The sequence below is a fragment of the Myotis myotis genome, unplaced genomic scaffold (assembly GCF_014108235.1).
Source record: "Myotis myotis isolate mMyoMyo1 unplaced genomic scaffold, mMyoMyo1.p scaffold_m19_p_3, whole genome shotgun sequence".
NCBI lineage: Eukaryota > Metazoa > Chordata > Mammalia > Chiroptera > Vespertilionidae > Myotis > Myotis myotis.
The window spans coordinates 183,717,630-183,742,536 of NW_023416335.1; the positions used below are offsets into that span (position 1 = coordinate 183,717,630).

Below are 24,907 nucleotides of genomic sequence, written 5' to 3' on the forward strand. Positions count from 1 at the left end.
GGGAGGCCAGTATTTGTGTCCCTTCCAGGGTCATTGGAGTGAGACAACCTTTTGTTATTGTTTAGTCCACATCCAGCCTTCCCTCAGCAGAAGGCTTATAGAGGAGAATGACAATGACATCTCTATAGAAAGGAAAGACCCCACCCCCAATAGGTGCATAAAATGCACACAATGCACATTTCAAATATAAACCCCAATAAAAGGATGAGAGGAAAAAGCACTTACTCAATAATATATGGTATTTTAAATTTCTAGTAAAATGATAAAAGTCAGTGATACTTAAGTAACTATTTCATTCTTAAGTGCTCTTTCAAACTACTCTAGGGAAAAAAATGAAAGTATTCAATACAATTAACAATGGGCTGACTTATAATATGTGGTTTAAAAACTCCTGCTATCCAACAATAGGCCAAAAACTATGCAACCTTTATTCAGTGCAAGAAACCATAAATCATATAGGTAATATACCCTATAAGAAGTTTTTTAAAACATTAAGATATATATAATTTTTGCAAAAATAAATATGGTACCGAGTACTAGATCAGAAAATTACAATGAAAAAATGAGAGCAATGCTATACTGATTAGTACATATCATATTCTTTGAAACAAGTAGAGAAAGGAGCTAAGCCTGATTTAAAAAATAACAACATTACGACTTCAAGGAGATATGATTATTTATAAGCATGTCATATAGTAGCACTGATTGGCCTGTCTTATTTAGCCAGGCACCCTCACAGTTGTCGCAAACTGGCTGCTTCGGTCTAAAATATCATGGGCAGACCACAAGGTCCGAGAGCGAAATGAAAAGTTTCTCTTTACATATACATTTTCAAAAAACTTTCCCCAAATCTCCCTGGCCATCTTTTCCTAGAATGTCACTAGCCAGATGTATGAGTCTATGCCTAATCAAATCAATGGTAAGTGAACTTACGTCAATCAAGAGTCTCAACTTTGCCTGCTGCCCTCCTAGAGGAGTGTGAATAAAATAAGTTTCTATTATACCAGCAAGAAAAAGTTGGGAAGGGACAGGCTCATTGCAAAGGAAACACTTCATTTTTCATAGAGAGGGCAACGCACATATGTTCCAAGAAAACACTTACACTAGAATATTCAAAACTAGATTTCGCCATTCTTTAAAAGAAAAAAAAATGGGTTTATAAATTTTTTCCTTTGAGAAGCTTTGGAAAGGTAAAAAGGGCGATTTTACAGAAAGTCCAAGAACTCTTGAGGTTTTATTTCCACTCTCAGAAAATGTCTTAAAAAAATATTTTGGCCAATCAATAACTATGTCCTGGCAACTTCTTAGCAGTTCTCTCCTGTGAGAGTACTTGTATTTGTGCGTGTGTGTGTGCGTGCGTGTGCGTGTGTGTATTAAAAACACCTTTATGTTAGGGGTAACTTCAGTTACTGTTTTGCTACAAAATTCATTCTCTTTTCTAATTTAAGAAATAAATATTGAAATTGCTATTAATGTATTGTCAATAAGAACCAATATAATTCTTCTGAGTGGTATGTTAGACAAAGCAAGCTTTATTAGGTAGTGTTTTGTATGTGCAACCATAGCAATGAGGTTGAAAATTTATCCACTATGCATAAAAAAATATGCATTTTACAAACTCTGTCTGTCCCACAGAAGAAATTGTGGTTGCCTCTTATTAAACTCAAATGCAAACCATTTGCATGCTTTGCTCTGAATCACGTATTTCTCATGAGAAAGAAAGAGGACTTAATTTAGTAAAAGAAACATAGGGTATCACAGTGGTTTGGCAATTCTTCTGGCAACCCTGGGAATGAGGCCAGCATCATGACTTGGACTTCTACAAGGACCCAACCCATAAAAGCAGCCATATCCACAATGTTGTCAGGTTGGAACAAGGCAAAAGAGATGTGGCACTATGGAAGCTATTGTATTTCTCAAATTTAGGTAGAAAATTATAGAGCCAACAGTTCACATGTGTAGTTACAACTCTTGATTTCAGTACCCTTACACTCAAACCAAAAAAAGTATTGTATATTCTCAGTTTAGACTTGGTTTTATTATACTCTCAGTCAATTATACTCTCCAGCTTGTTTTAAAGTTGAATAGCTTTTATCAATTGAAATCATAAAGCCTTATCACTTTGAGACTCAAACAGTCTCAAATTAGGTAAAAAACAACAACAACAAAAACCAACAACACAAAAAGCCTTATTTGTAGCAGTGACTTAGTTATTAAATCAGTTATCTCATTTATTAGATCAACTGGCTTTATGGTAGTCCAAGTAACTCTAAAAAAAATGTTTGTATTGACTTTTAAAAAGAAAGGGGGGGGGGGAGAGAGAGAGAGAGAGAGAGAGAGAGAGAGAGAGAGAGAGAGAGAAACATAAATGATGAGAGAGAATCATTGATCAGCTGCCTCCTACAAGCCCCACACTGGAGACGGAGCCCGCAACCCGGGCAGGTGCCCTGACTGGAAATTGAACTGTGACCTCTTGGTTCATAGGTCAACACTCAACCACTGAGCCACACCAGTTGGACCAAGCAACTTTTAATAATACCGTTAAATGTAAAATTCATTAATGTTTTATACAGATAACTATTTTCATTTTTTAATAAAAAGGAGAAAACTGTTATGCTGAAATCTGACGACCACAATGACCATTCTTGCAAGTTATTTTTAAACTGAAAATATGATAGCATGAAAAGTTGTGCCGACAATTAAAGGCAATGTTTTAAGAACAAAAGAAAAACACTAAGAGCGCCCTGCCTTTTTTTTTTTTTTTTGAGAAACTGAATTCTTGAGCCTTGGTTATGTGAAGAAGCAACCACCAAGTTAGAAATCTACAAGATTGTAATTTTTTTTTTTTTTTTTGCAAAACATGAAAAGTGCATATGTCCTTTCCCCACATTTAGTTCTAAATGCCACTTGCCTTTAACTTAGAATTAACTGCTTCCAGACATCCTGCCCAAACCTCAGTGATTCATTTATCCACCATCTACAAATTCTCCTTAAGATCTTAACCCATTATCTTCTACCCTCTCTCCTCTCATCATTTAGAAAATGGATCATCTCAGATTTCCTGAGGGAAACTCAGGTGGGAGCACCTCACTGATGGAGCCTCCCTCCCAGCATTCAATTCTAAAATCATCACCTTAATAATTACCACTTGGGCATCACTCCCCGTGCTGCTCACACCCTCAGTTGTGTCACACACTGTACTTGAAACTTGACAATCAACCCTCATACAGACCCTTTGAGGCATTCCTATCTTCACTTTACACATGGGTACACTGGGCTCACAGCATCGACAACGTTGTCCAAGGCCTGAGCGGCATCCTTTTCGGATCCTCACCTTTCAAATGCTGCCCCTTCCCTGACCCTCATCGCAGCCAACAAGACTTTTTGGTTCTGCCCTACATTTTCTCCCATTTTCTGCTCAGTGGTAAAACAAAACAAAACGCCAAGCTTTCCTTAGAGGCCCTTCCCCTCTTCCACGGACCGCGAACATGAGCCTCCCTTGCTGTGCCTCTCCTCTCCTCCTCCCATGTCACTGCCAAGCATCACCCCACGTCTACGTCTATCTGAAGTACGGCAATGAAACCTTTCCTGATTCTAATTCCATTTTAAATCCACTATCTCTTTTCTATCTTCCTGTTCTCTACGGCTTCTCAATCATCTTCCACTCTTTGCTGCTCAGACAAAATTATCACAACATATTTACCAATGGTACTCCTCATTTCCCTGATTATAGGTACAAAAAATTTAAGTACAAATAACCACAAATGTAAAGCATGGGTTTTATAAAAGCACCCAACAGAAACTGAAAATATTGCTTTTCCCAGTGGGAAAATATCAATTTGAGGTGATGTTGCAAGTCCAAAGCTGAAAGCATTATTGCAGACTACAAACAATACAGATAGAAAATAAAAATGTCAAAATATGAGGCTCATGTACAAATTTATCTGTTTTAGTTTTTGGTTATTTATAATTTCTAAATCTCATGAAAAAAAAAAAAACACAACAAAAAACAAACCCACCACCTTCTTAAACAAAATCTACATACACATTTAGAATCTAAAAAACTAAACACTTGATAATAGATTTTAAATAATTTTTGGAAGTAACATAAGAAAAATTCAGTTAACACCATGCTAGTTACGAACAAAATGTAGTATCATAATTGTTATCCACCTGAGTGCTAGGCTTTGAGTAACAACAGACTTACGTATACAAAGTTTGTAATGTAAGTTTTGAATCAATGCATTTGCTCCACTCCTGTCATTTCAATTTCAAAATGATATAAAAATGATATAAAATTTTTTTTAACTCTGAAAAGGTCCTAATGCTAATGTACTTATGTGACGCACACGGCACTTAGTTAAGGCTCAGTTTAGTCAGCAAATAATTATCCCCAAGCACTGAGAAATTCCTCACTTACAGAAAAGGCAGAGTGAGACAGAACTCTGACCCAGAATAGCAGGGCAGACCCAGTTTCTATAGCAAAGACACAGCGAGCAGAGCCAGCAATGAAATCCAATGTCCACGGCAGTACACTGTGGAGGCAGTATTGTACCCCAGAGACACATTGCCTCGCCGAGGACGAGGCCATGGCGTGCTATTACTTGGTTAGGTAACTAAGAGGTTTTCACCAGCACAGTGAAGATGAATCCGTATAATACAAAGATCAAGATATTCTCCTCATTCATTTTATTTGCTTCATCAATTCATTTATTTATGCTCAAATATTTACTAAGCAGCTAATATACACAAGGTTTTGTGCTGTCCACCACTAGGAAACAAAAATACAGTTCAAGACTATATGCAGCTTAAAGAACACTACTTCATCTGAATTTATTAACCTAAATTCCAAACTTAAAGAATAAATAGCACAATTATACTTTCCCATCCGGCTTCAGGGTTGGTGGGAAGGGTTCCTCAAAGCATACTTTATTCATCAGAAAACAGACAAGCACTTTATCCTCGACTGCCTTAGTCCTGAGTAAAACCTTTACGTCAATTTCAGGTTATTCCCCCTGCAGCTCAGCTCATCCCCTTGTTTTTTGTTTGTTTTGGTTTGTTTTGCCAGATTTAATTTCCTGTCCATACAAAAAAGTTTTAAGTAGCTTCTCCTCACTTGAACTTTACTGGTTTTTAGGCCAGTGACTTCTGATGCCATAATGTCTCAAAAACATCCTTGTTTAAAATGTTCAGTGATGTATTCCAACTCATCATTACTATATAACTTACTGAGTTTAAAATATAAGCTATTTTAAAACCATGATAAAATATTTTAAGTGGATTCAAGATAAATTTTTAAAGGGAATAAAAATATGCATGAGTTCTCCATATACTTAAATATTCTAGCTTTGGGCACAATTTTCAGCTGGGAGCTGAAAATTCTGCAACCTAAGGGAAAAAAATGTGGATCTTGAATTAAGGCCGTCGAATCAAATAAAATGTACTTGAAACCCTACTTCTCTATTTCTTATGCTTCTAAATATAGAAATAGTATAATGTACTAAGAATCATAATAGGAGGCAGTAACTGCCAAATTCCTCAAATGTGCTATTTTTGCACATTCACATATAAAACGCGGATTTAGATCATTTTCAACACCTAACCATCTTATTCATATACAAAATATGTCTAACAAATCTTATTCTTTAATTGCTTCAGAAAACTGATCTGAAAATATTTAATATATTTATTAAGGATTTCCTATTGTTTTTTCCTCAACTAGACTTAAAAAGCAAAAGTGCCTGTTCTTTAAGAGAAAACTTTGTTTGAAATTTCCTCTAAAGGACCTTGAAATCACAAGGCTGCTACTGAATCTAAAATGGCAAAATGTAAAAAACTTTAAAGGCTTCAGTTTGGACCATATAAATAGTATGAAATTAAAATAATATCATTCATCCACTCAAAATGGAGAAAAAAAGTAATGAGCAAACAGCTACATGAAAAAATCTTACTCAATAACCTAACTTGTTAAACGAATGCTTTAAAAAACAACTAAATAAATTTACAATAGTGCAATTCAAAGAGACATGACTGAATATTGTTAAGAAATAAATCTTTAAAGGAATGTTACCCAGTCTTTACAATCAATAGTAATAATAACTTCCTTAATTTCTTTAAATGCCAAAATATTATCTGTAATAATCTCCTGTCATTATATTGCTCTTAAATTTTAGGTTAATGAGGATTCCTATTTTGAATCACCTTACTGAAACAGCCCAAATAATTAAAGAATCAAATAAATATCAGCAGCTTCAACAAAATGTTAATTAGTTTAGACTAATGTTAATACACTTTTAAATGAAAGCATGATATAATGATATTATTAGCATCTCCATAGGAACCTGAGAATCATTCACATAAGGTTCTCTTTATGAAAATAAAAAAATCAACAAGTTAAAAAAGAAACAGGATAAATTAAAATTTTTAAATGAAAATTTTTAGGCTTTAAAGCAATTTGCAACTACCATGCATTTATGTAGTTTAAAGGTAAGGAGAGACTAAGAAGATTACATCTTAAAATGCCCAAGTCATTTGAAAACTTAATCACGCATTACATTTCTACACCAATGTAATACTTCAGTTCTAGAAACATTTATAAAATGCAAACCCTTTGCAGGAGGCACTGTGCCTGGCACTGGGGCTGCAAAGATTATTTGCCACAGGATCATTAGCTGAGAAAAAAGAGGACTGCTGCTCACTTAGCCATTAGCTATTTATATATAAAAGTAACAAGAACTACTCACCAGCCTTCATCAAACTCACATTCGTAAACAGACATCCAACTACAGACAAAAAGGCTACTGGAATAAAAAAGACAGACTCAGCTCTTTTGTCTTTGAGCTTCTCCCAAACGAGCACTGGGGGGACTAAGCACTTGGGAAACGCACTGTGGCTGTCAGGCAGGCCTGCCACTTTGCGAGGCTGACACCAGACTGACGTCACACCCTCACATGTCACTGCAGCCGCAAATTAAGGCAGCTTCGTCAAGAAGAATTTGATGTGATAATGCATGCTTTCCAGCCCTAACAGAAAAATGCAACTTCAATTCCCTTACAGTTGGCAGACAGCAGAGGGGAACTATCAGCATCCAGGTCTGCAAAGAGCTCTTGAAGAAAACATTCAGTGAGAAACTTTAACCTGAGTTCAAAAAAATGTGTATTTCCTATTAAAACTGTAAACATACCAACTTAAAGGACTCCTTTAAAAATATGTTGTTATTGTTTCCAAAACTGATACACAGAGGGGCCTTGACTTATGAGTGTCCCGACTAACGAGTTTTTTGAGATACCAGCTGTCTCTCAGCCAATTTTTTGCATTGAGTTGATAGAGTAATTTGAGTTAACGAGCTCCTTAACGAGCTCGGTCTCAGAACAAATTAAACTCATAAGTCAAGGCCCCACTGTATACTTATTTCAAAAATTCTACTAATAAGGCTCTCCACCAGCCATATCTTTGATCACTAAGTTATACTGTCTAGCAGTAAAGATAACAGCTGTTAGCACTGGTGCACATTCTTTTAGACTATAGTTTGTATATATAATCATATATATATTCAACATAGGAAAATCAAACCACATATGTTGTTTTACAACCTACTTTTTTCATTCAACAATGTCATGAATAGTTTTCCATGTCAGTAATTATGTTCCTAACTTTTCCTTTTATTATTATTACTAGAGGCCCGGTGCACAAAAATTTGTGCACTAGGGGGGGAAAAAGTGGTCCCTCAGCCTGGCCTGTGCCCTCTCACAGTCTGAGACCCCTCAGGGGATGACCACCTGCTGGTTTAGGCCCGCTCCCCGGGGAATTGGGCCTAAGATGGCAATCAGACATCCCTCTGGCAGCCCGGGGGGATGTCCACTTGCCAGCGGGGAACAGGCCTAAACTGCAGTCGAATATCCTTAGCGCTGCTGAGGAGGCAGGAGAGGCTCCCACCACCACTGTTGTACTGGCAGCCATCAGCCTGGCTTGTGGCTGAGCAGAGCTCCTCCCATGTGAGAGCGCCCTGACCACCAGAGGGCAGCTCCTGCATTGAGTGTCTGCCCCCTGGTGGTCAGTGTGTGCCATAGTGACCAGTCATTCCCAGTCCTTCTGCTGTTAGCATATTACCTTTTTACTATATAGGATAGAGGCCTGGTGCACGGGTGGGGCTGGCTGGTTTGCCCTGAAGGGTGTCCCGGATCAGGGTGGGGGTCCCGCTTGGGAGCCTGGCCAGCCTGGATGAGGGGATGATGGCTGTTTGCAGCTGGTCACATCCCCTTCAGGGTGGGGGTCCCCACTGAGGTGCCTGGCCAGTCTGGGTGAGGGGCTGAGGGCTGTTTTCAGGCTGATGGGTGACTGAAGCTCCCAACCTCTCCTTTTATTCTTTCTTTTTTTTTATTCTGGGATTTATTTACCTTCTATGGCTGTCACTGGAACTGAGAGCCGGCTTTAGCTCTGAGGCTTGGCTCCAGCTCTGAGACCTCGGCTGCTGAAAGCAGGTATCTGGGTTTGTTTGGCTTCTATAATTGCAACATAGTTGCTTAGAGTGCAGCTCAGAGGCTGGCAGCGGCAGGTGGGGAACCTTGGCTCCCTCCATCACTGGAGCAAGCAAGCCTCCTGTTAGCTTCAGCTGCCTGGCTGCCGGCCGCCATCTTGGTTGGCAGTTAATTTGCATATCACCCTGATTAGCCAATGGGAAGCGTGTTGGAAGTATGGTCAGTTTGTATGTTTCTCTTTTATTAGATAGGATTTTTATTGTTAACCTCATCTGAGGAAATTTTTCCATTGATTTTTATAGAGTGGAAGGGGGAGAGACACATTGATTGGTTGCCTCCTACCCACCCCAACTGGGGCCGGAAATCAAGCCTGCAACCGAGGTATGTGCCCTTGACCAGAATCGAACCTGGGACCCTTCAGTCCACAGGCTGACGCTCTATCCACTGAGCCAAACCAGCTAGGGCCTAACTTTTCCTTTTATGATCACTGCCAATCACAACAATCTAAACCTGTTTACCGCCACACCTTTAATTTTAAATTTTTTGTTAATATGAACAATACTACATGTATATAACTGTCCAGACATACCTGTGCTTTGTGTGTTTAGCTGTGTAAGATAATTCTTAGAAGTGGGATTAACAGGTCAAAGCATGTGTGTGTTTTCCACATTTAAATGCTTTGTCCTCTAAAAAGAGGTCACAAGTTATATTTGTATCTCAATAGATTTGATTCCCATTTCCCCACATACTAGGCATTGATCATTATCTTTCTTTGCGAATCTAATAGAAAATGTATGCCATCACATAATTCTAGTTGTGTTTATGTGTTTTAATTGCAAGTGAGGTTGAGCCTTTCTCCATATATCTGTTCTCACAGGAGGCAGTCCAGCTTCATGGTCACAAGGATAAAGCTTCTAGTCTGATGACCTAAGTTCAAGCCCAGCTCTTCTCAATAGTCCCCTTACCACAGGCAAGTCGCGTAGTCTCTCCATGACTCACTTTCCTTATGAGAAATAAAGATAACTTAATCCTCATGGGATTTTGGTGAGAATTATATGAGAAAAACCATGTAAGCAATTGGGACAGTGCCCACCATATGTGTTTAATTAAATGTTAACTCATATTTAATAGCCAACTACATTTCTTCCGCATTTAATGCCCTTCACCCAAAATGATTACGGTACTAATCATGTAAAAATGTTCAGATACCTCAAAGTGAGTTGTCTCACAACTAAATCTGCCATGCAACTAATTTAACCAGTGTTAAAACACTCCTTTCATATGATACTGCTGTAACAAAGATTTAAAATAGCACCTCAAGCTGAAAAAACGAAATTGTTTCATCATGTAGTTTGAAATATAGACGGGCAAGCCAACACGGTTTGCTATAATCAGAAGGGTTTGCATATGTTTTAGAAAAGTAGTGATTCATGATCTTTCCCCAAAGTGAAGGTTTGGCTAGTCTCAGCTGTGTTCAGTTTAAACGTCTCTCACTAAAAAAACAAAACCCACTCTTGAAAACATCAACAGAACAAAACAACCTTTCCACAGTTCTAAAAGCATAGAACAGTGCCCCTTTCAAATGACCTAACAACCTACAAAAAGAATATATGATGGTTAAAATGTAGGAAGCTTATTATCCACACCCCCAAATCAATTTGACCTCTGTTATGTAATAGCCTTCAACTGCTTTCACCACAAGGAAAGTTATTATTCTTGCAGATCTGGTTTGGGTGTATTCATTGTTTCACATGCTGTGTAATTATCTCATGGAAAAGCAGACATTTCTGTAATATAATTGCAGCATAGTATGTTTGCAGAATCACACAGTGGTAAGGTGGTTCTGCATATTGCTGTCAGGAGAAAAACAATAATAATGAAGCAGCAGAGATCTGTCAAGAGACTATAAGAGACTACCAGAGATACTGAGGACTAACAAGTTGCCCAAGTGTCTGGTTTATGAAGTTACCAGCATCCTGCACTATTTCTCTAGGACCTGGGAGGCACAGGCCCCTTCCTCACCCACCCACTGAACACAGAGCGGTCAGGCAATGAGCATGAAAGGGGGAATCAGATAAGGTCCCTCCTCTCAAGGCCATAACAGCCTGGAACTGACAGTTTATTAGGGAAGAGAGAGCTGTAAACAGATCATTATAACATAACCCGATTTGTGCAGCACAGAAGAGGAAGAGGCAAAATGCCTGGGGGAAATCTGGAAAATGCTTATTAGCAAAGTAAATGACAGCTGACCTGACTATTTCAAGAAATTTCAGTTAGAGACAGCAGTAGCGGTACAAGTACAAATTTAAGATGCAATCTAAAATTTACACCTATAAAAGGTGTCCAATTAACAGAGAAATTATTAATTTAAGAAAAAAAAATGCATACCAACAGGGCAATTCTCACAAGTGCCTTAAAAAATTCTTCCCTGCTTTCCCCAAATGCCAGCAATGGATAGTTTAGCCTTCTCAGCTCTGCCCAAATCACATTTTAGGAAATGAAGGGGAGGCAGACATGGATGGATGCTCCACCTTTGCCGGAGCTAATAAACCTCTTTACATTGGCAGTGACCCTAAATCTCAATTTATCATTATTCTCTTTTCATGTATCTCCATGCTAAAAGGCAGGAATCATACTTCACTAAAAAGCCACAGAAAGAGAAGTCCAGGGAGGGCGTCCAAAGTAGTCGCCAAAAATAATGTTTCAGTGCATCCCTAGATATATCTGTGACTAGGACTGAGAACCAGTTGTGACAACTACCATTTTTCCGTTCTTACTCTTAGGTTACTTGACAATACCATCCTTGACCTTGACTTAGGTGACCTGGCTCCCCAGTGTTCACTTTGCATAACGGGCTGCAGTCCAAATGACTCAACCTAGTACCCAATAATTTGTCTCCATTATTTTGGTGGTAATTTATTCCTCACTAATACCCAAAGTAGAAGTTCTTTTAATGGTTAAGAAATAGATCTCCTACCAATCTCTTCCATACAGTGTCTAACAGTGCCGTATAATATGAAGCACTCAACTGCTGCATCAGTGGATTACTGACTTTTATTTCCTAGGTCACTGGGTAAAATTCTGTCAGATCAGAAAAATACTAGTACAGACTGTCGAACCTCAGAGGGAAGGCAGGGGAGGGTGGGGGTAAGGGGGAGAGATCAACCAAAGGACTTACATGCAAGCATATAGGCCTAACCAATGGACACAGACAACAGGGGGGTGAGGGCATGAGTCGGGGGGGATGGGGGGTAATGTGGGGATAAGGACACATATGTAATCTAATCTAATAAAAGAGAAACATGGTAATTGGCGTATGACCGCTACCCTTCCCATTGGCTAATCAGGGAGATATGCAAATTAACTGCCAGCCAAGATGGCAGCCGGCAGCCAGGCAGCTTGAAACTAACATGAGGCTTGCTTGCTTCAGTGACGGAGGAAACCAACGTTCCCCGCCTGCCTTGCAGGCCTCTGAGCCTGCAGTTTGAAACATTTTAACAAATATAGAAGATAAACAAAACCCCAGAAACCAGCTTTCAGCGAGCTGGGATCTCAGAGATGGAGTCAGAGCTGGAGTTATACATTGTTTCGATTACCTACTTTCAGCAGTGGAGGCCTAAGAGCTGGAGCCTCAGAGCTAAAGCTGGCCCAGAATTAAAAAAGAAAAAAGAAAAAAAGGAGCGGTTGGGAGCTTCCGTCACCTGCCAGCCTGAAAACAGCCCTCAGCCCCTCACCCAGACTGGCCAGGCACCCCAGTGGGGACCCCCACTCTGAAGGGTGTGTGACCAGCTGCAAACAGCCATCATCCCCTCACCCAGGCTGGCCAGGCAACCCCAGTGGGGACCCCCACCCTGATCCAGGACACCCTTCAGGGCAAACCAGCCAGCCCCACCCATGCACCAGGCCTCTATCCTCTATAGTAAAAGGGTAATATGCCTCCTGGCACCGGGATCAGCGTGACAGGGGACAGCGCCCAAACCCCCTGATCACCCTGCGGCTCTGTGACAGGGGGTGGGGCCACAACCTCCCTATCCGCCCTGCTCTGTTCGTGACAGGGGAAGGCGCCCCAACCTCCTGATCAGCCCTGCTCTGTGCCTGATACGGGAGAGCTCCCCAACCTCTGATCACCCTGCGGCTCTGTGTGTGATAGGGTGCGGCGCCCCAACCCCCTGATCGGCCCTGCTCTGTGTGTGACAGGGTGTGGCGCCCCAACCCTGTCCCCCCCCCCCCCACGGGCCCTGCTGTGTGTGTGACAGGGTAGAGCCATAACCTCTCCATCAGCCCTGCCCTGAGTGTGAGAGTGGCGGTGCCCCAACCCCCTGATCGGCCCTGCTCTGTGGGTGATAGAGGGCGGTGCCACAACCTCCACCCCTCCCACAGGCCCTGCTCTGTGTGTGATGGGGTAGAGCCATAACCTCCCCATCGGCCCTGCCCTGAGTGTGAGAGTGGTGGCGTCCCAACCCCCTGATCCGCCCTGCTCTGTGTGTGACAGGGGGCAGCGCCCCAACCCCCAGATTGGCCCTGCTCTGTGCGTGACAGGGGGTGGCGCCGCAACCTCCCCATCGACCCTGCCTTGAGTGTGACAGGGGGCGGTGCCCCAACCCCCCAATCGGCCCTACCCTGAGCGTGACTGGGGGTGGCATCGCAACCTCCCGATCTGCCTTGCTCTGTGCATGACAGGGGGCGGTGCCCCAACTCCCCAATCGGCCCTGCTCTGAGCCCGTCCAGGGGCTGCACCTAGGGATTGGGCCTGCCCTCTGCCACCCGGGAGCGGGCCTAAGCCAGCAGGTCGTTATCTCCCGAGGGGTCCCAGACTGCGAGAGGGCACAGGCCAAGCTGAGGGACCCCCCCCTTTCCCCCGAGTGCACAAAAATTTGTGCACTGGGCCTCTAGTCTATATTATAAAAGGCCCGTGGCCATAACGCTGTAACGCCGTAATGACCAATGACCAGACTCACCAGGAGGTGCACCGATGGGTTCACGGAGGAAGTCTAAGGTCCCGCGGCGCAGGGGGTCTGGGTCTTGCGCAATTTCGTGTGCTGGGCCTCTAGTATATATATAAAAGCCTAATATGCAAATGGTGGAACAACCAAACAACCAGTCGCTAGGAAGCACACAGGGAATATGGCAGGCATTGGCAGCAGGCAGCGGAACATGGCGGGCATCAGCTGCAGTGGGATGGTGGAGCAGGTGGGTGGGGGCACCAGACCAAGGCAGGGCGCTGGTTGCTGTCATTGCGGCGAGCCTCTGGTGGTTACTGAAAATTCTTTGCTCCTGTGAACCACTGCCCCACCAGGTGTTTGTTCCTGCTGCTGGCGCCAGCCCCGATCACTCAGTGCCGTCAGCAGGTGTGAGCGGCGACTGCCAGCCCAAATTGCCCCTGAGGGCTTCTCCACCTGCCCCCTGCTCCTGAGGGGCGATCAGGGCAGCAGCTGCCACTAGCACCTGCTGACGTCACTGGCCCTGCTCGCACCCACTGCTGGTGCCAGCCCAATTGCTTCACACTGTCAGCAGGTGCGAGTGGGGCCGACACCATCGGTGCGTGAAAGCAGTGGTGGCAGGGGATGGCTGCCGGCAGACAGGGAACCAGGGGCTGCGGCAGGAGGTGCTGGGCGAAGGCGCAGAGGATGGGCCGAGACCCACCCCTGTGCCCACCACAGCCTCGTGGCCCACAGTTCCTTTCAAGATGCACGAATTTGTGCGCCAGGCCCCTAGTATAGTATAAGGTAACAAGGGAAAAGGAACAACTAATGCGTGCAATTTTGTATTCAATTTAATTTTGCGTTAAATTTTATATTAAAACCCCATAATTAAAACTCTATCTTTGTCTAGAAATTTTACTTGTTTGCAAATTTTTAGATGTGGTAACCCAGTTCTTGCAATGTCCCAGAATCTCTGCCCCGAGCAAAGTAATGAAAGGAGTTGTACATTCTCCCCTGTGGTATGGAAGCTGGCTGGGGCTCGGGCAGCATTGTGTCGCTGCAAAGATGGAGCAGACAGGCGCAAGCAGTTCTGGGGCCCCTGAGTATTTAGATATTGAGATCCTCACCTTTAGGGAAATATACTGGAATCAGTAGTACAGGCAAAGTCAGGTACTGCGAGGCACTTCAGAGTGTGGAAGAAAGGGAATGAAGCCCAGCTGACATGGCTCAGCGGTTGAGCATTGACCTATGAACCAGGAGGTCATGGTTCGATTCCCTGTCAGGGCACATGCCTGGGTTGCGGGCTTGATCCCGTGTGGGAGGTATATAGGAGGCAGCCCATCGATGATTCTCTCATCAATGATGTTTCTCTCTCTTTCCCTCTCCCTTCCCCTCTGAAATAAAAAAATTAAAAAAATATATATATATTTTAAAAAGGGAATGCAAAACCTTTTTCATGGGTGTCTGTCACTTATTGTTCTAAAACTGTTACAACACTGGGGCTAAAAGAGAGATAACTCCATTTCTGACAGATTCTAATACATTTATAAAATATGAAGCATAGATATTTCATTAGTTAATGACATGAATTCTTTTAAAATGTACATATGTATTTGAAGTCATACTCTTTTGAAGTATAACCATGTTAACTTTACTGTATTAGAACACTGGTTGATAATTCCTGAAAATGCTTTAAGTGGAAACCGCCACTGAGGTAAACTGCCTATAATTCCATGTCAGTACTATTTATTTAGGAAAATTATATAAAACTCTCTAAAACTGAATAGCATTTAAGTTTATCTGCAACAAATTCTTTATAAAATCGCAGTTTTTATCTACTAGCTACATTTTTCTAACATAATGAACATTAAAATGAGAAAATTTTATTCATATACCACTATGTTACACTGTCATTAACGTTAAAATTCTTCACTATAAAGAGTGGAGCGAGATAATTTAATATATTAATATTAAATTCCCTATCAGCTATCCCCGCTCAAGGCACCTAAGACCATCACACAAGCACTTTGAACATCACTAAACTGTGTCACAGGCTCATTAGCTTCAAGGACGTTGGAAATATATATTTTTTTATGTTGAAATGAGGGGGATTCAAAGTATGTGGATGGCTAGAAGGTCCTTGCATAAAAAGAAGACAAAACCGTGGCTACCCCAGCAGCCAAACACCTTTGGAATAGAGGCTCGGAATAGAATTTCATTTGGTTCTTTGTTCCTCTCAGTGAGGCTTCTGCTGCCTGAACCGATTATGCAAGCTGATCGTCCCGTCAGAATATTTCATGTAAGGTGCTTACTAGGATGGCGAAAAAAGACACAAAGCAGGAGGGACTTTACTATTCTTACAGAAATAGGTTAAGTGACTGTTCCTGTACCCACTTACTAATAGAGTGTGTGTGCGGCAGAGTTCAGTCTTGGACTCGCTTTCGTGCTATCTGGTAGCAAAACTGTGTGGAAGGAAAATATGGGTCACAAAGGCGAAGGCCCAAACTGGCTTATCTCAGCTTCCAACATAACTAAAAACCATTTCATACGACCAGTGACATGGGTACCATGCTTTGAAACATGCCAAATTAAATCTTACATTTAAAAAAAGCGACTTTTAAATCTAACAAAGTAAACAATTATGGCTGCAAACTGACTCTCAGATGAGTGGTTGGTGTACAAAAGTAGTAGCACGCCATCTCCCAGTCAGAACAATTATACGAACAGGCTTGGAGTGTGTCCTGTTTCATTCCTTCTCAGAAGCACCTTTTATTTATTCTTATTTTTTATTTTATTTATTTATTTATTTATTTATTTATTTATTTATTTTACATAGAGGAAGGGAGAGGGATAGAGAGTTAGAAACATCGATCAGCTGCCTCCTGCACACCCCCTACTGGGGACGTGACCGCAACCAAGGTACATGCCCCCGACCGGAATTGAACCTGGGACCCCCCAGTCCGCAGGCCGACACTCTATCCACTGAGCCAAACCAGTCAGGGCTCAGAAGCATCTATTAAACCAACTTGAACAGCTCTGAAACTGGGAGGCTTCTGACATCGCATCGCATTTTATGATCGCTGTCCACCAGGTGGCGGTTGTGGTGTCATTTGTATTACCTGTGTACTCATTTGTCAGAAGCACAGTGTGTCAATAGCGTAGAATAAAACCCCAGAGGGAAAAAAAGCAAGCACACGTTTACCAGTGCTTGCGGGGTGAAGGCCCTCAGCAACATCTCAGAGGCAGGAATCAAAATTAGGCTAGGACTCTCCTCGGCTGTGACAGTTTCTCAGAGGTTATTTGCTTTTTAATTCAAGTGTTTATGTGCAATGTCTTTAGACTGAGTTTAGCTTTGTTCCAAAGTTACTTAGGTCAGCACCTTGTTGCCCATGTCTTCACGTAAGGTTGTGCCATAAATCTGTAGAAGAGTCTTTTGTCACAGTCTGAATTCCATCCTGGGATCCCTCGATTTCCTAAATGATTTTTTATTTTATTTATTTATTTAAAATATATTTTTACTGATTTTTAGAAAGAGAGAGAGGAATAGATAGAAACATCCATGAGAGAGAAACACCATCTCTGCACGCCCCCTACTGGGATCAAGCCCGAAATCCAGGCATGTGCTCTGACTGGGCATTGAACCAGTGACCTCTTGGTTCATGGGTTAATGCTCAACCACTGAGCCACACTGGCCGGGCCCTAAATGATTTTTTACATTTGCAAAGGGGTTTCACTCCTTTTGTTGTAAAGTTCATTGGGTTTTGACAAATACGTAGTGTCAAGTAACCACAAATACAGCAGCACACAGAACAGTTTCACCACCCAAAAGTCCCCTGTGCTTCACTGTTCAACCCTTCTTCCCTCCCCCCAATCCTCTGAGCCTTTTACTGTTTTTATAGTTTGCTATTGCAGAATGTCTGTGGGAATCCTACACAAGGCAGACTTTTTAGACTGGCTTCTTTCCTTCAGAAATGTGCATTCAATACCCACCTGTATTTCTTAGTGGCTTGGCCATTTCTATTTCCTGCTGAATAATATTCCATTATATGGATGTGCCACAGTTTGTTTATCCAGCCACCTAGTAAAGGATAGCTTCTTGGCTGCTTCTAGTTCTGGCCATTGTGAATCAAGCTGCTACAAATATTCATGTGCAAGTTTCTGTGTGGACGTAAGTTGTCAACTCATTTGAGTACATACCAAGGATCCTGATTGCAGGATGGTACGGTAAAACTAGGCTTAGCTTTTTAAGAGACTGCCAAGTGACCTATCAATTTTGTATTCCCACCAGCAATGAGTGTGGGTTCTTGTTGCTCCACAATATTGCCAGCAAACGGTATGGCCAGTTGTTTGGATTTTAGCCATTCCAATGTGTGTAGCGGTATTTCATTGTTAAGTTAATTTGTAGTTTCCCAATGATAAATATGCTGAGCATCTTTTTATGCTTATCAGCCATCTGTATATTTTCTTTGGTGAGGTGTCTGGTTAAATCTTTTGCTCATCATTTTAATTGGGTTGTTTGTTTTCTTACTGTTGAGTAAAGACATTTTTAATCAGGGCAGTATGGTTTTTTGGTGTGTGTGTGTTCAGATTTACAAAACTTACTAGAGAATAAATTGACACCATCTAACTCAACAAAAGTGGAACCAATAGCAAACTACTTGAGTCTTTGGCATTTTCTCCCTTTAAAAGCAGCACATAAAACTGAACAACCCAAATGTCACCAAATTATGGAGAAATGATGAAAGAAATTAAGGTACATACATAGAAACAGTGTACCACAGAGCTTTTAACATGCTCATTATAAATTCTGACCACATTTTGGCTTTAGGGTTGTACTATTTAAAATAGGAGCCATGTAAAGGACACAGCTGCCCACTATCAGGGCTTTGGCAAATATCCATGTTCATTTTCATACCTCAGTCAAGCTTAATGATACAGAGTGCAAGCTAGTTAACTGAGACGTTTTCTCAAGTGGTATTGGCCATTTTATTTGGAGATGTGGCTAATAACAATTTAAAGGGAATTATCTTCTCTATTTTCAATAGGAATTATAACTGCATTCAAGGAGTCGATGTGAAAGAAGCATTCAACCAAGGGTAAAAAATCAAAGAGCTTTTCTCACTTTCTCCTTGTGTGAATTATTTTGAGAAGAAAAACCTTTAGCAAGAGTATGTATTTACTGCTATTTTATAGGGTGTTTGACCCAACCAGAAATAAAAGTGTTTCTACTGTCCCCATTTTTAAATGCCTCCTCCCTTTCATAACCACCAAAACCAATTATATAAGTACACCTTAAACTTCCCCAATGTTACATGACAAAATGTATTTAATTTACAAAATTAAGGTTCCTTTCCCAAATGAGAATAAAACATGTTTTGGGGTTTAACACTCAAATCCTCATCCTGTAGTATTCTTGATAAACAGATTAAATATTTGTTTGGGTTTTTTTTTTTTAAAATCACAGGTATTCCCAATTTTTTTATTTCAAATGTAAAAAGCACTCAGTTCTTGCATCTTTCTACTTCTGCCAAACCTCTCCAGAAGTCTGCACCACGCATGCCACTAAAACTGCTTCCTCAAAGGGCAATCGATAGTCTCGTAATTGCTCCATCAATGGCCTCTGTTTCTTTCTCATCCCTTCGATGTCTACCCAGCTTTTGACAACTGGAAATCTTTACATCCTTGGCCTCCACAACACTGAATTCTCCTGAGTTCAGACCTGAGCTCTCTGCACTAATTTTCTGACTTACCTCATGAGCTACAACGTTACTCGTGTCCCTTAAGCACAGGCATTTCTCCAAGATTCTGATTCCAGTCCCCACCATTTTCTGCAATAGGTATGACAGCAACAGCATCAACCAGCACAACTGAAACCTATGAGCACTAATGTGTCTTATGCCATATCTTTACGTATCATATAGTTCATCCTATACACGTGTAGCCTTTCCATGAACCCTTTGGTGCCTAAACATACTCTGCAATTCTGGGCAATCTACCGCTTCAGTCAAGCTCTCTTCCCCTTTCCAGAAGTACACTGTATTCCAAATGCCTTCTCCTCTCGTTTACCATCATCTCTTCAGCGTTTTAGAACAGGGCTTGTGATAGAGATGTTTATGGAGCACAGGGTAGAATATTTATTGCACAAATGATTGGAAAACTCACACAGATCCCATCTCTCTCTTTTTAAAAAAATGTATTTTTATTGACTTCAGAGAGAAAGGGAGAGGGAGAGAGAGAGAGAGAGAAATATCAATGATGAGAATCACTGATTGGCTGCCTCCCGCACACCCTCTACTGGGGATTGAGTCGGAAACCTGGGCACGTGTCCTTGACCGGAATAGAACCCAGGACCCTTCAGTCTGTAGGCTGATGTTCTATCCACTGAGCCAAACCAGCGAGGGCCCATCTCTTTTTTGAGATAGGTTGGGCTACAATAAAAAATAGACTACTGGCCCTGGCCAGTTCGCTCAGTGGTTAGAGTGTTGGCCTGTGGACTGAAGGGTCATGGGTTTGATTCCTGGTTAAGGGCTCGTGCCTCGGTTTCAGGTTTGTTCTCCACACTGTCGAGGTGCAAGCAGGAGGCTACCAATAGATGTGTCTCTCTCTCACATCAATGTTTCTCCCCCTCAGCCTCTCCTAAAAAAAAGTATCCTCAGGTGAGGATTTAAAAACATATATACTGGTTTAGAGTAGTAGATGATGTGTTTTACCTTTTGCTGAGAAGATTTCCATAAGAAAGCAATATAAATAAACCCAAGAATACTAAACTCAAAATTATACAACCTTTTTGAGTACATCTTACTTATATAAAAGATGGGGACTAACTGTTAAAATTACCATTTTATCTTTGGAGATACAAATTTAGACAGAAACCCAAACCCAACACTTTGAGCTATATATGAGATCTACTAGATGAACTTGGTTCTTCAGTACCAATTGGTCAGAACAGACTTTTTTAAACTTGTTAGATAATTTGAGTTCTTTAAAATTGCTAAATAAATTTTAGAGTGGGTCTCAGGGATTAGGATTTGTCCTTTATATGACTTACGACATTTTTTCAGAAGAATATGGATATATGGTTTCAAATACAAAAATGCTTTACAAAATTTTAAATGTAATTTGAAGTAGGGTTGGGTGGATGTTGTTATCTCAACTTCTTATGTGCAACCCACACATGTGGCTAAAATTTCAGTTGTTGACATGTCAGAGTCCCTATTACCCTGGCCATCTCTGCATGTGAGAGAGCACTAAACAATAAATAGTTACTCAATATCTGGATTCTGTTATAGCTTCTGTATTATCTATAATACATAACATAGTTTTATATTTCACACAAAAATTTTCTGACTAACCTAAACAAGCTTAAACTGACAGGGATTCCAAGTATTGCAAAAGAAAAAAATAGTTTTTAGTAAGCAAACAAATTCTAGAAGACAAAAACAAAACAAAAAAGAAGAAAAAAATACAACGGCTTTTAAATGAAAGCCAGCATCTATCCAGAGGAAGGAGGAGGGAGAAGGAGAAGGAGGAGTAGGGGGACGTAGGGGGAGGAGGAGGAGGAGGAAGAAGAGGAGAAGGAGGAGGAGGAGAAAATATACACTGGCTTTTAAATGAAAGTCAGCATAAACAATTCCTGGTTTCCAGCTTCAGATGAGTTCTTAATACCACTTGGCAGGCAACTTTTTAATTTGCTTTCATTCTCCCTTTGGCAGCTATTCTAAAATTTTTAACCCTCCTTAAACCACCTACCCAATCCCTCCAGTGCCCCCAAGTAAACTTTTGTTGCCCTATAGCTCAAATCTTAACAGAAGTTAAGCCCATTCTTATTTCTTCCTTCAAGTCTTCAGAAGTGGAGATGCCTTCCCTCCGTTCTGTATCTCTGATCTGCCTTCCCAATTTCTCTGGGACCTTGTTCTAACAATTGGTTCTTCCTTTCTTGCAACGTCAATCTCTGCTGTACTGAGCTCCTACTTACCAGCTGAAAAAAATTTAGTTATTCCATTCTTTGATGCATCTTGTCAATTCATTTCTCTTTTCTTTCTTGGTCCAAAGACTAGCTCCCACTGGTTGGTTGTACTCCACTCCTTCCCACCCCCAATCACTCCTCCACTCACTGTGAAATTATTTCTGTCCTCCACACTCATGGTTGCTGATGTCTTCCTAATGGACAAATGTCCTCATCTTCGTCCTCCTTAGTCCTCACCCACAGGACTGATGTGTATGTACAGTTATGCTCCTGCTTCTCTCTCTTGGTTTCCTAATCTCACTCCGGTTCTCTGATGCTAACCATTTCTCCTAGGTTTCCTCTGCCCATCACCTAGCCATTGGGTTTCCTTTAAGGTTCTATCTTTGATGCTCTTTACACCTGCTATTCTTAAGTAATTTAATTCACTCTTCATTTAGTGACTCCTGTTATTATTCAAAAACAATATTGGTGTTTTAATCACACCTATACATTCTAATCTGCATCTGGCCCTAATACTTTTTTTTTTTGCTCTGTAGGAACCTAAAGATCTAATTTCTGCTATCTCAACAAAAGGAATATCCTATCCATATTTAGGATTCAAAATACCCAAACCTATTTACTCCCAGTTAAACCTGTTTATATCCTAAATTTCTCGTCTCAAATATACCCCAATTGTGGTGAGTAGTCAGCACTCAATGCTACTCTGATCTGTCTTCATTATTTGCCTAAGGCCCCTGTCCCCAAGCACCTCACACCCAATACTTGAGCAGCACTTAAGTAACTGTTCCTTGAAGAGATCTATAAGCCTTAGGTCTCACTGTTCACGGTTTGGAGTGCTATCCACCCCTGCTTAGCATATTCTTAGTCATCCTTCCAAACCCAACACAGACATCATCTGCTCGGGAAGCCGCCCACACACTCGGCTCCTTGGGTAGGAGGAGCTCCGCCCCCTCACATTGCACACTCCTCTCCTTGTCCTCAGCATGCCCCCGAGGGATGCGACCCTTCTTTGGAGATTTAGGCACCTGGGTCTGGACTTGGTAAATGGTCCCATGCATATTTAATTATTTACCAGAAATTACCTCTTTTTAGGCCATATTCCCTCTACTGGCTGGATTAAAACTGTCTGAGGCTCACCAGAATCTAGCACAGGGAATAAAATATTAAAAACACATAGAGTTCTTCAGGTTAGACATGAAGAATTTGGGAATTACACAGATCTGGGTTTAAATCCTGGTTCTGCTACTTATAAGCTAAGCTCTATGAACTTAAAAGAAGCACTCTCAAAAAAATATTTCCTTATTTCTAAAACTAATACCTTTCCCACAGAATACTGTGAGGATTATTTGAGATAACAGATCCTCAATAACCTTTAACATAAGTATATGTAATGTTTGGTGAATTTATGAACATGTTGGCCATGTAACATTTCAAGTCATAAATATTTAAGATTAAAACTAAACATAGGAGCACAGATTAATTTTTCAAAAAGCCACTTATTGCCCTAACCGGTTTGGCTCAGTGGATAGAGCGTCAGCCTGCGGACTGAAAGGTCCCAGGTTCGATTCCGGCCAAGGGCATGTACCTTGGTTGCGGGCACATCCCCAGTAGGAGGTGTGCAGGAGGCAGCTGATTGATGTTTCTCTCTCATCAATATTTCTAACTCTCTATCCCTCTCCTTTCCTCTCTGAAAAATCAATAAAATATATTTAAAAAAGCCACTTATTAATACATTTACTTAAAATTAACATTTTAACAGATGCTTTATATCTTTATTAAAACCAAACTTGAATTTGTTCTCTTTTTACTTTGGTTGGTAAATAGAGCTGCCCTCTATTTAAAATCTTTATAACCTTTACAATAATAGAAAAAAAAAGCATGAAATCACTAATTTCTATTTTTTCAAACTCAACATAACAGTTTCAATTACTTTCTCTACTTCACTACTCAGTAATTCTGGTGTTCTACAGTAAAATGAAAAAGTGATCCAAAGACAGACTAAGCTAATAGACATTAGAAAATTAGAAAAAAATAAACAAATATGTAAATTAGATATGAAAGTCATTTGAACTCGACAGCTATTATTATTCAACAGCAACAGTTTAAAGCTAAGCACAAAAATCAAGACCTATCAAAATATCAATAGTAAAACAGTAAGATCATGAATGCTTTTTATTTTATCCTTTTTACCTGTTAATTTTTTAATAAAACAATAAGCATGTATAACTTTTTACAATAAACTTTATTCCTGAATTTTTCTGAAAATGCTTAAAATAAGTTTTTAGGTGAAAAGGTAGAATTATAATATTGTATATTCATATGACTCCAATTAAAGGGTAAAATATGTATTCATGAGGTATACATAATGAAGAAAAAGGCAACATGCAAAAAATATTCTTAGTTTCTCTGGTAGGTGAAATTACTAGTAGTTTCTGTTGCCTTATTTATAGTTTTCTGTATTTTCCAATTTCTTCATAATGACCTAGTATTACTTTTTAAAAAAATAACAGCTTTTTTGGATTCAGATACCATAGAATTCAGCATTAAAGTATACAATTCAATGGTTTTTGATATATTCATAAAAATTGTACAATCATTACCACAATCAAATTTAGAACATTTTCATAACTCAAAAGAAAACCTGCATCCGATAAGCAGTCACTCCTCATCACACATCCCCTTAGCCCCCCCCCCCCCCCCCCCCCCCCCCCGGCATCCTCAATGAATTTATCTTCTGCCTCTATGGATTTGCCTATTCTGGGCATTTAATACAAGTGGAATCATACAATATGTAGTCCTTTATGAATGCTTTCTTTTACTTAACATGTTTTCTGGGTTCATTCATGGTGTAGCACGTATGAACACTTCGTTTCTTCTTGTCACCACACAACATTCCATTGTATGAATATACTACATTTTATTCACCCATTTATGAGTTGTCATTTGAGATGTTACTAATACCATTGTAATTAGTTAGTTATTAATAATAGAAAAGGAGCAAGAGGAAGGCCAGAGGTTATAGCATAGCCATTTGAGCAGCTTCACCAGGAAGCTGAAACTTTACATTCCCCAGGGAACCACCCGCCCATTCCCTGCAAACCTCTGGGGGAAGGGACTAGACAAAGGGAGATGTGTGCATGTGCGGTGAAGTTGGGGTGGCACAGGAAAGATGCCTGTCAGTCAAACCTGGGAACGGAGATCATGGGCCAGAGGTGGCAGGGCCACTACAAGCACATGAAAATTTGGGAATACAGTTACCTAATCAAGATCATGTTTTTTAACAGAAGAAAACATTACCTAGATTCAAATTTGTTATAACAAAAATTATAGTTTGTAGGAGGAAAACCCCCCGAATATATTGTTTTCTCTTAAAATTACTTAAAAATATTTGCTATAACTACAACAGTAGAGGAGGAATTTGGCATTTGATGTTAAATCACTCCTCAGCTACCTAAAAATAACTGAAATGTGCAATACAGTAATACTAAGTCTTATGAAGTTCAAGTATTTGTTTTGTCATACGCTAGATAGTGGGTATATAT

The 24,907-nt window shown here is 40.6% G+C and overlaps 1 protein-coding gene across 20 annotated transcripts in view; it reads right to left on the minus strand.

Moving 5' to 3' along the window:
- Positions 1-24,907, minus strand: part of PLEKHA5 (pleckstrin homology domain containing A5) — a 214,046-nt gene that overhangs the window by 96,138 nt on the left and 93,001 nt on the right. The window contains exon 1 of one of the 20 annotated variants that reach the window (XM_036297410.1): positions 6,744-6,875. The exons of 18 other annotated variants lie outside the window; for them this stretch is intronic. In XM_036297410.1, the coding sequence (XP_036153303.1) occupies positions 6,744-6,778 (35 nt within the window). In that variant the 5' untranslated portion in view covers positions 6,779-6,875. Of the gene's footprint in view, positions 1-6,743; positions 6,876-16,986; positions 17,927-24,907 lie in introns of those variants that run through there. One more of the 20 variants, XM_036297425.1, reaches the window with a different exon arrangement.